Raw genomic sequence first — 14,180 nt, forward strand, 5'->3', positions numbered from 1 at the left:
TATTGGTCAGAAGAGTCTGTCCCAAAGCCCAGCAGAATTAACCATTAACTATTTTCTAGGTACCATTAAGGGGTTTGCATCAGGCCCCTATTGGGAACTATGAGCAAGACAAACAGTAACGAACACCTCTGTAAGCACATTACTACATATGAATGGATTTGTTTCTCAGATTTAAGTTAAATAATAAGCACTCAAGCGTTTGACTAAATTAGGTTTAAAAGCTGTATGCGCCACAAGTTTCCACGCTCTATATAAACTGATGCTTGGATACCACAGCAACAGGGCCTTAGGAACAGCCCCTGCTCCCCTCCCCTGTTTGGCCACAGAGACATTTACTCCGAGTTCCTTGAAGAAGACCACCCGGCTCCAAAACGCACAAGTATTTCTGTTATTACCAAAAGAGAAACAATATATGAAGCAGTAGCAGCAAAATGAACAGAGTCCTGAAGTACCAGACACCCTTGAAAGCAAGCCCCAAGGTGACAAACCAGGCCACCTCCATGATCTCTGCTTATAACCTTCATCCATGACTGCACTAATCGCACAGCTGATCAGCGAGTGGCAGTACATCAGTTCCCACCCTCGTTTTCTCCACACAGCATAATGGCAATGCATAATGATTTTCTCATCTTTATGGCCCAGGCAGAAGAGACAAGATCAAGGTTCTGGGGCACTGGATGTTAAGTGCTTTTAGAACTAAGGCACACATCTCCCATTATTCACTCCTATGCCATCAATCTCTCTTCTTGTATCATTAACTGTGCTGCTGTTTCCTACTCACACACACTTCTGGGGTTTTTGTGTTTGGTTCGTTTTTTTTAAGTTGCTACACACTCGAAAATTTTCCACAGACACAGCACAGTATTAAGTAAAGATTCTCCCATTTCTGTCACAGCTTTTAAAGTTTCCTCAAACTCAGAGCTTTGCAGAGTTTTCAATTTTTAAAAAAGGAAGGAATATACATCTCCCTGGACCCTCCTTCCAGAACTGCAGAGGACCAGCTTCTTGATCATCTACGTACGATGACACACTTCACCAGAGAAATGCATTCCCGTGAGAGAGAGAGAGAGAGAGAAAGAGAAGGAAGGATGGAGTGTATTAACAGATGGAGACAAAAAGATGCACCTCAACAAAGAACAGGACGAGACAGGAAAGGACACAGCCCGGGTTTGGCACTTTATAGACAGCTTGCAGAAGGTTTTCAATCAGGCCACAGCAGGTGAAATTAGGTACAAGCCACTAGGTACAGTACACGCTCCTGCTCTCCCAGATGTCCTGAGGTGCCTGTAGACTTTACAATTTCTATAAAAATAGACTGAACTGAATGAATTTACACTGGGAAAGTGGAGATGTAAAAGGCTGGAAATTCTGTATTTTTCAGCTCAGATGAGAGTGTGTTTTCACTATATTATGTTCTCGCGCAAACAGGGGAGGACAAAGCAATCAGACCAAAACATCCTGCAAAAATAAAGATGGTCACAGATACCCTTTTCTTCCCTGTAGGAGCAAGGAAAACTAAAAAATGGCTTATGCATTTTCATAAGAAACTGCATTTCTGCTAGAAAAGACAGTCACCCATCCACAAACTGATGCAAGTTTCGGTCCAAGTGGTACCGTTCACCTCGAGGTTAACGGTACATGAGGTTAAAACCTCATGTTTTCCCATGTTTGGGAAAACAAGCAAAACTGAGTATCTAAAGGGATCTTCTCAGAAATAGCTGGATGCAGCTCTTAGATTTGCAGGTTATCTGGAGAGCTGACATGACCTCTTCATTTTTTCCTCCAAAGAGGATCGTCTATCTGCCAATTTTTGGAGGGTGTGTAAGGAGAGGAATTTTCTTTTTTGTATATTCTCAAAGTAAAAGAGGGTCAGAAAACAGTGGGAGCTGCCATGACCTCAGAGGAGGGGAAGAAAAAAAAAAAATCAGATGTTACTATCAACAGATGCTGCTTTCTTGAGAATACCTGTTATGAATTCGCCTTTTTTAACACATTGATTTTTAGGCCAACTAAAATCATGATGAGAAAATATCTTCCAAAATACTTTAACTGGCTATTGATGGACTACATCTAACACAAGTAGAAGATTTCAGCATGTTTGAAGCTAAGCTAAGGTAAGTCTCTGTATCATGGCATTGCAGCACGCAGAAGTAAAGGCTTACGCATATAATCACGCTAACATAGGGGTGATTCTTTTTCCAGTTCTGTTTTTTTCACAAGTTAAATTGTATCAGGGAAAGGACCACACCACAACAATTCCAGAGAGTGCTTATGTTGGGAAGAACCCTGTTTTTTTGGGACAACACTTACCTGGTCCCACTTCAAGTCAGTCTCCACAAGATTACTTTGGACAATACAGGTATATGCTTAGAGAACTGAAGACGAAGACAGACTGAGTGTTGTTCTATTGAGAAAGGACATTTTTACAACTTTCATATATTTTATTGTCAGCAACAATAAACAGACATTTTGATTCAATTACTATTAGGCTTCCAACTGCAATACTAGCTTTGTGAGCTAAACTAACAATGCAGACCAATTTAAAAGCAACATTGCCGGCATTCACTCCTAAATCTTTGAACAGAAGAAAAATAAGGCAAAAAAAAACCCTGTCTTGGAATTCTTGGATAAGCAAGGCAAGACTGCATTTCTGAACTAATGGCGAGATTTTCAGGAATGGTTTTCCTCTAACTTCATTGAAAGTAGAGCTAGACCTACCCTAAATAATTATGAAAAAACCAACACATTTTGCTGGGACAAGAAAAACAGATGAGTTTAATCATCTGTCCAGATTCAGCACCCCAACCAAGTGAATAAAAGCAAGCACAGATTAAACAAACAGTAAAACTGATATTAGAGACTGTCAGGAATGCTTTACCCCCCCTTTTAATTTTCCCAATCCACCTACTCAGTGTATCTTGTCTGAAAACAGTCAGTTCTTTGGAACTGGGGTTGCATACAGTACATCTTGCAAAATTCTTAACAAATAGCTGCACTTAAACTGAATTTACATGTGTTTTTCTCATTAGCTACATGTAGAGGGATTTCAAAATGCTGGCTACTGAAGGCAACAAGACTCTGACATTTACTCAAGATTACCGGAGAAGAGGATTCATCTGAAAATCAGACAACCATCCCTTGCAGGACTATCTTAATTACTGCCGTGTAATAACACAATTAGAGCACATAAAGTAGACATTTAGCAAAAGGTGAGGCACCTGTTTTCCTTATAAATAACACAGCCAAAGAAAAGATGCAATCCTGGATTTCGTAAGTAATTAGCCACTAAACGGCATCAGAAAAGATTTCTGCTCAGTACAATGTAGTAGTTTACAGACTTCAGCTTTAGTAAACTACAGGGAAATCCTGATGCAAAAAACAATGCAAACAACAGAGTAAATAGAGAGTAACCATGAAGCATGAGCACACTTTTCAAAAAAATAACTATAGGACCAAGTAACATTAATCTGTCTCAATTCAATGCCGCATCCATTTTTATCGGAGGCCATTCACCTCATCTCCATTATTCAGTACAGTCAAGCTATCCAAAACATCCAAACAAAGGATCAGCAACAGCACAGCTTGCTCCTTATACAACAGGCTGAGTCCCGTCAGTACAAAGGCAAAGCTAGATTTCAAGGAACAAAGGATAAATTAAGCCTATCTGTAGCAGTCAATCACTGAAAGGAGACGGCCACTTTTTTGAGCTGCCTTCTCGAGTTCTCTCTGGGTGTTTCAGCATGTAGTGTTCAGTTAGCATAGATGTCGAAGCAAAAGAAACACTCAGAACTCACTCACTCACCTCAGGATTATCTGGCAGACACAGAAAGGAGAAAGGCTGACTTTACCTCCAGTACTCGCAAAATAGATGGTCAAGTCACACAGAAACACCAAGCCAGCTTCCCTTTCCCACATAGGCTGAAAATAGGAATAAAACTCTTCTAGATACTGTCTTTACTCAGTAAGCTTAATACTTGTCACTTCGCTTCCTCTCTTCATTTCTTTCCAAATAAAATCCAGAAATCTCAGCATTTTAAGGATCGAAAAAGCTAGACAGAATAAACTGCAATAATGCATATGTAAAGAGTTGTATTGAGTCAGCATCATTAATTGCAACAACTAGCTGATTCTATTGAATTTTCCCTCCCATAATGTGAGGCACATTAAGAGAGATACATACCTGCTGAGAAAGGGGATCAGGGTTTAACGGCTTTAAGATACTCGATCTCAACCGACTTCTATATAGGACTGAACTCCAACACTGCTGAAAGTTTCAAGGCTAACACTGCTTCTTTTTAGCTTACCATAAACACAGAAAAAAAATCCGCCTCTGTGGTGTAGAAGTTTTAAGTAAATTTAAACTAAAAAAGGCTTGCCACTTTGAAACGCCGGCTGATATCCCTAAGTTATTTAACACAAAAGGAGGTGGAATAGAAACTTCAACCTTCCCTATTTCAAAGAGGCTGTAAACACGGCTCACTGCTGTAATTGGAAGTAATCATCCTACACATTTACTCAGAGATGTTAAAATTGGACCAAGTAGCATTAAAGACAGTGGACTAGCTATTTAATCAACAGAAACGTTAACAAACTGGGCCCTTGCAAAGAAATTCTAATAGCAAATCAGACCCCTACCAATCACAAGGCGTTCAAGATTGCAACGGGGAGACTATAATATACTGCAAATAACTTGAGGTCTAGTATATTCTCAAGGCAAATATCAGCGGCATAAAGACGTTAATGGATACCCTTTCTCCAGGTCTATTTACAAGGAAAGAATGACAGTAACACAGAAAAGAGAGTGAGAATTAGGCAGAACTTACCGGGGTGGGGGGAATCACCATTTAAAAGAATTTCACATAGAGACGAAGACAGAAAAACTACTGTTCATCATATCATGCAGAACAACAACATATCTAATCAGCCAAATATACAGGAACCCCAATCGTTGAGGAAAAAAAGAGTGAAAGGAAGTAACTTTAATTATCAAGACATCCAAACTGAAACATGTCATGATTCCTAAAGAAGATAAAGACCAGAAGAACAGGGAAAGAATTCTAGCAGTGACCCATATACAGAAAAATCACTATCCGTGTTTCATAAACACCACCTTGTCAACCTCACCACCTAACACTGTGGCACAACAGTTGAAATAAATGCTTGGTGCTCCTGAACGATTCTCTGAAAGTACTAATCAGAATAATAACTGACCAGGTTGCACATAGTCATGATAACACCTATCAGGCTGCATTTAAAGTGGAATCTGAAATGCAAGCATGAAAAAGGCTATTTTTGAAAATGCCAGACTCATGCTTGAAGGTAAGCAGAATCCAAGGGAAGGGAGCCTGCTGTACTCATCTCAAATATACCAAAGAAATTTTTACAGGCTTTAATACTGTATGTAAATTAATTCCTTAATTCAAAATTTTAATCTATTAAATTTTAATCTATTCCATTGCTATTTATGGTTGGTTTCAAAGCACTGAGTGTAGATCTCCTCCTGCTGCATCTGGATCTCCTCCTGGTTGCCTGTTCACTCTCCTGTGGCAGGCTAGAATGGTAATGATCTTTCAAAAATTATTATTTAATACATCCCATTTAATTCAACCTACTTCACAGGCAAATTTTAATTAGCGATACAGCAAGCCTACAAGTAGCTGAACTTGAATCCTACAGAGATGGTTAATGCTTCCAACAGCTGTACAGTCTGTGTGTATATTCTTAAGCCAAAACAAGCCTACCTGAGCACTGGAAAAAAGAAAAACAAAACTGTGCATACACTATGTGGAGGTGTTCATTAAATGAACAGTGGTAAACTTGTTTTTCTAACTTGTCCCACTGCAGATCACTAGCCACAGGAAGCAGACCAAACTTGATGTATCCCTTTAGCATGTTTTCATAGCATTAGCTTTTAATAAATATAACATACTCCACCCTCGGAGCAGAGCAGTCCTCAGGTTCCAGCAGAAAAAGTGGTTGTTTTAAATATTTAGATTACATTACAGTTGAGACGTTAAAATAAGCAGTGACTTGTACTGTAGACAGCTATCAGAATCAGCTTGGCAAAATATGTGTAAGCTAACCTAGTGTGGTTACAGAGTATGAGCTTTGAGGTCTATTAGGCTGGTGTTCTTATACATATTTTTATTATTTGTACTACAATAGTGCTTTCTGATGTCAGCAAACAGAAAAGCACCATAGTGCTAGATGCTGTGTAAACATAAGTAGTAAGACGCACAGTCTCCAGAAAGTTTATAAATTTCATCAGGGAAAATGGGAAAAAGCTAGGAGAAATAAAGGCTATTCTCATTAGGCAAGTAGCTAACACAGGCCTCGATTCAGCACTACGCTTCAGTGTGTCCAAATACTTTGCTGAGTCTAAGCCTAAATCTGTGGCTGAATACAATTTTTTTCTATTTCCCAAGTCTCAATTCAGTGCTTTAACTATGCAACTATCTATTTTCTTCCACTAGGTAACAGTACTCCAACTTTCTGCAGGTATTAATGAAATCTCCCTTCCAGTCTTCAGAATTCTCCTTCCCCCTGAAGGCCTCTGTGTGGTTGCTCTTAATCCAGATATTCAGGCCTAGGACCTGCTCTTAGTAATCCCTGTCTTCAGAATATTATTCCAGATTTATTTGATTGAATCAAGCTGAAACTCGGCCTTCACTTTTGCGCTCCTGGACCAACAGCAGACCAAGATTTCTGCAATGTTTAGAGCATTTAAGTGTGCAACAGACTATGCTGAGCGGAATGAAAGTTGGAAAGAACCATGACCAACCCACTGAATTGTAAAGTCAGAGTCACCATTCTCATTTTTATCAGCTGTCTCAAAGAGCTAATAAAAATCCAAGCATCTTCTCAACTCAATCTACTTAACCACCTGTGGTTTTTTTGAGGAAAGCCTTCATTAAAAAGCATTCTCCTAGCACTGCACTCACTGCAAGTTACACATTCGAACCAGTATTGTTCACGTGACAGAATAGTTCAGCTGGAAAGTGGCTCAAAATTCAGTGCATTTCAGAGAAAGACTCTTAGTGACTTCACCAGGCTTTGGATCAGTCCCAAACAGAGCTTCAGTGCTGCCACATACCCTGCTACAGCCTCCCAGAGCAAAGCTGGCAGCAGCAGAAGAGGAGGGTCATGAATCTTGGCCACGGGCTGGAACATGCCTTGCATTCATTTTCTTGGTCGGCGATGCTTGTTTACATCACAGGGAACAGCTGTCCCAGTGTGACCTGAAGACAACTTTGAGTATTATGCAATCATTCCTTTCCAGCCTACAGACAGGCAAACCTGGCCAAAATGGGTACAGGATAAAAAATATCTTTAAAAGAAACCCATTTGTTGCCCCATCTGTTCAACCACGCTTACTATCCAAAAGATATTTTCAGGAAACGTGCCATAGGCATTTGCAAAGATCTATATAGTAAATTATGTGACTGCATTACCAGTTGAAGCCCCAACCCTTTTTAACCTTGTGTCCAAGTAAAATGCTGTATTTTTTTCAGTCTAACTGTATCTCAGATCTCTGAATATCTACCAACTGATGAAGCAGCCTGAGAGAACGGAGAAAATACAGAGGGTTAACACTGAAAGAAGACAAATCTTCAGAAAACCTGCTTTCATTAGTTCTGCCCTCATGGAACTACTTCCTTACTCATTCGCCCCTCCTGAAAACACCCGGTTCCCTCAATAACATTGAGGGTAAAAGAGACTAAACAGGGAGGAGACAGAGATGCATGTGGGAAAACAAGCACACAGAGGGAGATTCTACATGGTTGCTTTGTAAAGATAATCTTGCTTATACTTCAAGGCTAAAAGTTATATGGCACACCTCTTCTTATCTGCTCATCGCCCTGCCCATCATTCAGGTCAGTAACATGGACACTGTCTTGAATTCTGAGTGCTCTCTAGACCCTCACAACCAGCCTACATTTAGGTCTTGCAGTCTGTGTAGTATTTCTGAACCTTCCCATTTATACAGCTAAAATGCTTGCCAGAGCTTTGATCACAGCAGCTACCTCAACATCCCCTTGCCTAGTGCTGATCCATACAGACTCATTCTGTGGGTATCAATCCTTGTCACGGAGCTGCAAAGATCATTTTCCTAAACTGTTATTTTTAGCGCATGCCCCCTCTGCACATTAGTCTACCAGCTCCATATTTTCTAATGCAAATATGAATCACTTGCCTCCATTTTATTCTGTTTCAAAAAAGACAGACTCCTACCTGTAACTGACCTATATCAGCCTCTGTCACCTGCTTGTTCAGTTTTCAAACAAGTATGGAGGTAGGCATCCTTTCATGTTGCTCTTTAGTCTTGAGAGGATCTCCTTAAAAACACCAGCAAAAATACCTCATTAAAATCTTTGTTGCAGTAACTACCAAAAAAAAAAAACCCAACCCAAAACTATGCTCTTACTACCACATAGCACAGCAGAGTCCACCTAAAAGGCAGAATCCTACCCGCAAGGGACTTTTGTCCAGTATGCTGCCTTATCACCGAATAAGCACGGAAAGAGTTTTCCAAGCACAGAACTCAGCCCAAAAACTTTGTCTTGAGTTTGGCTAGCTCAGAGTCTGGAACTCTGTGGCTCCTGATTGACAGAGAACAGGGAGAAATAAGGCTTCCACATTTTTGTCCAATGTTCCTTTCCTTGCTGGATTTTTACAACAGCTTTCACAGTTACATTCAATGATTGCAGAACTCTGCAAACCTAACAGGCAAATCAACTTTCTGGTTTTTAAATTATCTATGTCCAGTGTCCAAATGGCACTTTAAGCATCAATTGTCCAAGCCTCACTGATAAATAGGCAACTCCTACTTTCATTTGTCCCCATGAAAGATATTTTGAGGGTGGTTTTTTTGCTATTTTGTCTCTAAAAGCTTTCCCAGTTATGAAATTATTCTGCGTCTCCATAGCTAGACATCTGTCAGTTAGGACTCTGGTTTCTCAGTTAGGACTCCTCTTAGGGCAAGGGTGAAAACAGAGATGGCACATTGCCTCCATGAGAAAAGACACAGAACAGTGCTTCTCATGTTCCTCTTCTATCAAAAATTGCGCCATTCACCTCATAATGCCAATCCCAAACCGGATTCCTACTGCTTTAAATCACAACTGCTTGCTAGTTTTCAACACACCAGGTACCAAGAAAATCAATTTCTGCACAAGACACAGCTGCACCTAAAAGCGCAGTTTAAAAGGAAGTTCTTTTGCTGATACCAAAGGAATGCCTAAAAAGCCACTCCTCAAAGTACTCCCTAAAGAAGTATAATCAAAAGAGTATTAGTTCACACAATGGAAAGAATGAGGACTTGAACCTCACCCAGAAGGATGGCAGAGCAGACGTACTCTGGTATTCGATGGGTAAAGATTGCAGCGCCTGAGACTGGCTTGCTCTCCCTATCCCGCAGTACTGAAAGACACCATCGGCAGCTCCTGCCCCAGTGACATGTTGGCTGAAGAGAGCAAAGGAAGCCAGAACAAGGCAGGAGAGAGTATATTTATCAGTATGAGCTTGTGTACAGCCCACGTATTTAAGATGGTACAGTTCTTCCTCTGAATCTCTCTCGCTATAATCATGTCGCAGCACAGCATCCTGTACGGACCAGGGATGAAACAGTAGCATGGAGTCTCAAAGTAGGTTATTGTATAGCAAAAATAAAACACATAACTTGGGGAAATACCTGGATCATATACACTTATAATTTTCTATTTCTGGAAGGCAGTGGTAGTGTTTTACAAGAAAAGCTCTGGAAATACCAAATATTTAAGAGCAGACAAATAGGAATTCCTCTTATAGGATCTGTCACACAGATTCATTATGAATCATTTGGATCCAACACAGTTTAGACAGCTGTCAGAGTTTCAGTCATGACAGCCCAGGCATCACAAACTACAGCTTTATTTTTAGATGTATTCATTACTTGTCATTTTTCAATCATCAAAGAATGAACAAAATTGCATTATACATTATTACAAGGATGTGTGTGGCTGCAACCTTAGAATCAACAATTTCAGTGATGGGAAGTGATCTCTGAGCTCTTCCCCTGCGAGGAAAGAATCAGTTGCTGTGAGCAACTAGGCAAGCTGATGACACAGCTCCTTGTCTATAAAACACATATCACAAATATCACCTTTTCTAAATGTCATTGCTGGTGGATACTATCACATTAACAAGTCTGATCCTGTAATGCCCCTGCTTAATTTCCCACCGACTAGAATAAAAATAGAAGCTACAAGGCACTTCCAAGGGTTGAGTCTTAAAGTCAGAACACAGTTGGACATCCTGCATCTTAAAAACAATCGTATCTACAGATGGAGTCAGTAGGAAAGCCTGGACTTTCAGGATAAAGACAGGTCCATCCCATCAAGCCTTAGTGCAGAAGTCACCCTTGAGAACAAACTGGCACAGGAAACAGTGTTTTAATGTCAAAGTAACACTACCAGGAAAATCAAGATGAAGGTTCCACATTGTACCTATTTTCCACAGCTTTACTAATAGCGTAACATTAAGACTGAAAGGCAAAGTAGTAAATTAAACTGTAACTGAAGTTCAGAAGGAAATACGCCGCTCCTGCACCTTCTGAAAAGCAAAGCTGAAAGCAGGCGGATAACTCAGTGCAGGTACACAAAACACACAACTGCTTCATTTCATAACACAGCTCAATATGGCTCCACATCCCCAACCCAACTCCATTCCAATCCTTAGCAACTCTTATCTCTCGTGGTTGGAAACAATTCAACACATCCACTGTTTCTGAACACAATTATTTATTACATTATTTCAGGATCCAGGAAAGGCTGTGCCTTAATTACAACAACATGTGCAGTATTGCGAAGTCAGTTCCCGATCACTGGCTTCTCAAGGAGGCTCCGCTTCTCCAGGAAAACATTTGCTTTCCTAACACAAGAAGTACTTTTCACTCCACACAGGGATTTACAAACCGTCCTGCCAAGTGGCGGTCACCATGCCAAATCAGAGCTCCGCACAGCCATTGAGCAGCAATGCGAAGAACAGAAGACTAGAACTGCAGAACACTACATTTAAAACCAAACTGTTACTGTAGTTTAAGCCTAAGCACCACTTACAGAACACACAGAAAAGAATTTCTTTGGAGGACATTTTCAGGCATAAAAGGTAAAAATTAGATACACAATTTTGTTACGGTTAGTGGCAACTGCATCTGTAATTACCTATTTGCAACATCAATTTAAAAAGTCAGTTTGAAGAGAAGATGATGAAAAAAAGCCCGTATTTAATATTAACACTTGCTAAGACAGCCAAGATTCATATTAAGTTTTCTTCTAATTCCCTATTTTTCACAAGTATTTAGGATTCAGAGAGGAACAAAAATTTGGTTGACAAACAAAACAAAAGCAAACAAAAATGTGACAGACAGCCTATTGCCTTGCAAGAGCCACTATCCATAGAGTTACTTCTGGCCGTCTCCAGACAATGGATTGCCACAGTAATGCATTCAGTCCTTATATTTGAGGCTATTGTTTAAATAAAGACAGAATTTACAGGTCCCAATTCTCATCACCCACTTGCAGCCCTTCATCTTCCATCATCTCCACTTCCAAGACAATGCAAGAACAACAGACAATTTTCACCCCAGTTTCGAGACTAATAGCAGAATCCGCTGTAGGGTTTACGTTACTAACTCTGTTACCTGGTCAAAAATCAAGAACAGCCCAAACGTGTTAAAGATCCTTCTAGGATGTTCAACATGCCTCAGCACACGTCACGTTTTCTAGTACTAAATTTCTGTGGTGGTGAGAATGAACGCATACGCTGTCTCAACAAACCCGACATCCTTTATTGAGGTTGCACCACAAAAACTTGAGGGTGAAGGAGAAAAATTTATGAATAGACAATTTCAAAGACCTTATTTTGACAACAAACAGTTTGTATAGCTGCTTCCCAAAAAAATGTTTTCACAATCCAGAAAAAGAAGTCAATACATGAACACTCCTACAGTAACATACCAATACTAACAACTTGCCACATAAGAAATACGTGTCAACAAACAATATCTCCATTCCACCATGGATAAAAACACAATTAACATTAAAGGCTTCACGTCTCCCAGATAAGAAAGAGGCTACACAATACGTGAAAGGATGCTTGGGATGATATATCTCACCAAACATAAAATTTGCACCTCAACTGCGGCGGTATTTTAGAGTCAGGTCCATGGTAGTTTCCCACAAACCTGCTCTCTGGTTTACTGGCAAGGCATTTAAATATGTAAAATTGTCTTGCCAGTGACAGATATAAGTACAAAGAGAAGTGATTTGCTACAAAAGGATTAATCCATTTTGAAAGTTACTGTCTGGCAAACTGTCAGATTTTGATGGGTTTATTTTATTATGGCTGTAAATAAGCCCAGTGGCATGCAACCCACGGAGACTAGAACGACGTCAAATATCCCCTAGCTCCAGCCAGAAATCTGGCCTCCACGATCACAAAGATCGTTTGAAAGCCTGGCCTTTGCCTTCTCCTGCGCTCCCAGTAAGCAGAGTGCAGTACCAGCGGGGAGCAGGGAGCAGGCCCTTGGAAGAAGTGGCCGTTTCGACCACCGACCATTTGACGCCCGCTGTCTGGCCAAGGGCGTGCAACTGCAGACCCAGAAGAGCAACCCCATTTCCAGACCGGCATTTCTGCACTTGCACAAGGCTTCACCTTTCCGCATATCTGCAGCCTGACTCTCCTCGGCTCTTCAGAAACCCTCGCCCTGGCCAAGCGCTCCTGCCACAAGCCTCACGGCCTCGCCCCGACACGGTGCCAGCTACGGCCGGCGGCTGCCCGCCAGCCCCCGCTCGGCGTCAGGCTGCGGCCCGGCCCGGAGCGAAAGGGCGGGCAGGGAGCGGCCGAGGGAGCCCGGCCCGCCCCGGTCATCGCCCAGCGCTGCAGGGGGGCAGCGCGCCGGGGGCAGTCACCAAACACAAGCGCAGAGGCCTCCTCGCCTCGGGGGGGATCGGGCCGGGGCTGTCAGCTCCCGGGGCGGACGCCGGGCTGGCGGGTCCCGCCGGCCGACCGCGGGGTGAGGGCGGCGGCAGCGCCGACCCCCGCCGAGCCGGGCCGGGCCGCCATGTTAGCGGCGGCAGCGGCACTCGCGGCTCCCCTCAGGTGCCGGCGGCTGCCGCCGGGGCCTAGCGCCGAGCGGGCGCCGCAGTGCGCGGCGGGCAGGGCCGCACCCGGCGGCCGGCCCGGGCCCCGCAGCCCAGCGCCCCGGCACGGCCCGAGGGCAGGCGGGGGCTGCGGGGGAGCCCCCGGGCAGGCGGCGCCCGCCGCCGGCGGCGAAGCAGGTGCCTGGCGCTCGGGGCCGAGGGAGGCTGAAAGCCCTCCCCTCGCCTGTCAGCGGGAAGGGGCGCGGGGAGGAGAGGAGGGATCGGGACCGCCGCCCGCCGCCCGCCGCCCCCCGCCACGGCACGGGAGGCCCCCGCCGGCCCGCAGCCGCTCACCCGAAATCCTGGTCCATGGACTTGAAGAAGAACTTGTAGCTGTGGACGGGCCGGTTGCTGAGGACATTTTTGAAATCGGCCAGAGTGACTTTTTCCGGCGGGACGGGCAGCTTCACCAGATAGGGGGTCTCCTCCTCGTCTATGTGGTAGATGATTTTAGTCTCCGCCATGGGAGAGGGGGAGCGGGGAGCAGGGGGGAGCCGGCCCGGGCCTCCGCCGCCGCTCGGCTCCTCTCACGGCCTCCGGCCCAGAGCCGCCCCCGACAGGAAGGGAGCTCCCAGCGCCCGGCCGCCGCCGCGCAGGGGCTCCTCGGCCGGGATTTCGCTCCCTGCACTGCTCTCTAGCTGCCCGACCCGGGAACGGCAGCCCGCCGCCGCCCGCCCCGCCTGCATCCTCCCGCCGCCGGCCGCCGCCGCCCCCCCCGCCGGGCTCGGCAGCGGCGCCGCCGCCGGCCCCCCGTCTCCCCGGGCCGGCGGGCAGCGGGGGGGGAGCCGGGCCGCGGGGCGGCCGGGCCGGGCCAGCCGCCCTCCTCCCGCCGCCGCCGCTCTGCCCGCGGGCCGGCCGCGCGCCCGCAGCCCGCCCCCTGCCGGCGCGGCGGGGAGCGGCCCGGGCCCGGGCGGCTGCGGGGCGGCTGCGGGGCGGCTGCGGGGCGGCTGCGGGGCGGCTGCGGGGCGGCTGCGGGGCGGCTGCGGGGCGGCTGCGGGG

The 14,180-nt window shown here is 44.5% G+C and overlaps 1 protein-coding gene across 3 annotated transcripts in view; it reads right to left on the minus strand.

Moving 5' to 3' along the window:
- Nucleotides 1-13,943, minus strand: part of DVL1 (dishevelled segment polarity protein 1) — a 106,804-nt gene extending 92,861 nt beyond the window's left edge. For 2 of the 3 annotated variants that reach the window (XM_009460906.2, XM_087755458.1), the window contains exon 1: nt 13,476-13,943. In XM_009460906.2, the coding sequence (XP_009459181.1) occupies nt 13,476-13,645 (170 nt within the window). In that variant the 5' untranslated portion in view covers nt 13,646-13,943. The remainder of the gene's footprint in view (nt 1-13,475) is intronic. The other variant, XM_009460907.2, reaches the window with a different exon arrangement.
- Nucleotides 13,944-14,180: the final 237 nt, after the last annotated feature.

The sequence above is a fragment of the Nipponia nippon genome, unplaced genomic scaffold (genome assembly GCF_047370975.1).
Source record: "Nipponia nippon isolate SJK-2023a ecotype South Korea unplaced genomic scaffold, ASM4737097v1 scaffold_19, whole genome shotgun sequence".
NCBI lineage: Eukaryota > Metazoa > Chordata > Aves > Pelecaniformes > Threskiornithidae > Nipponia > Nipponia nippon.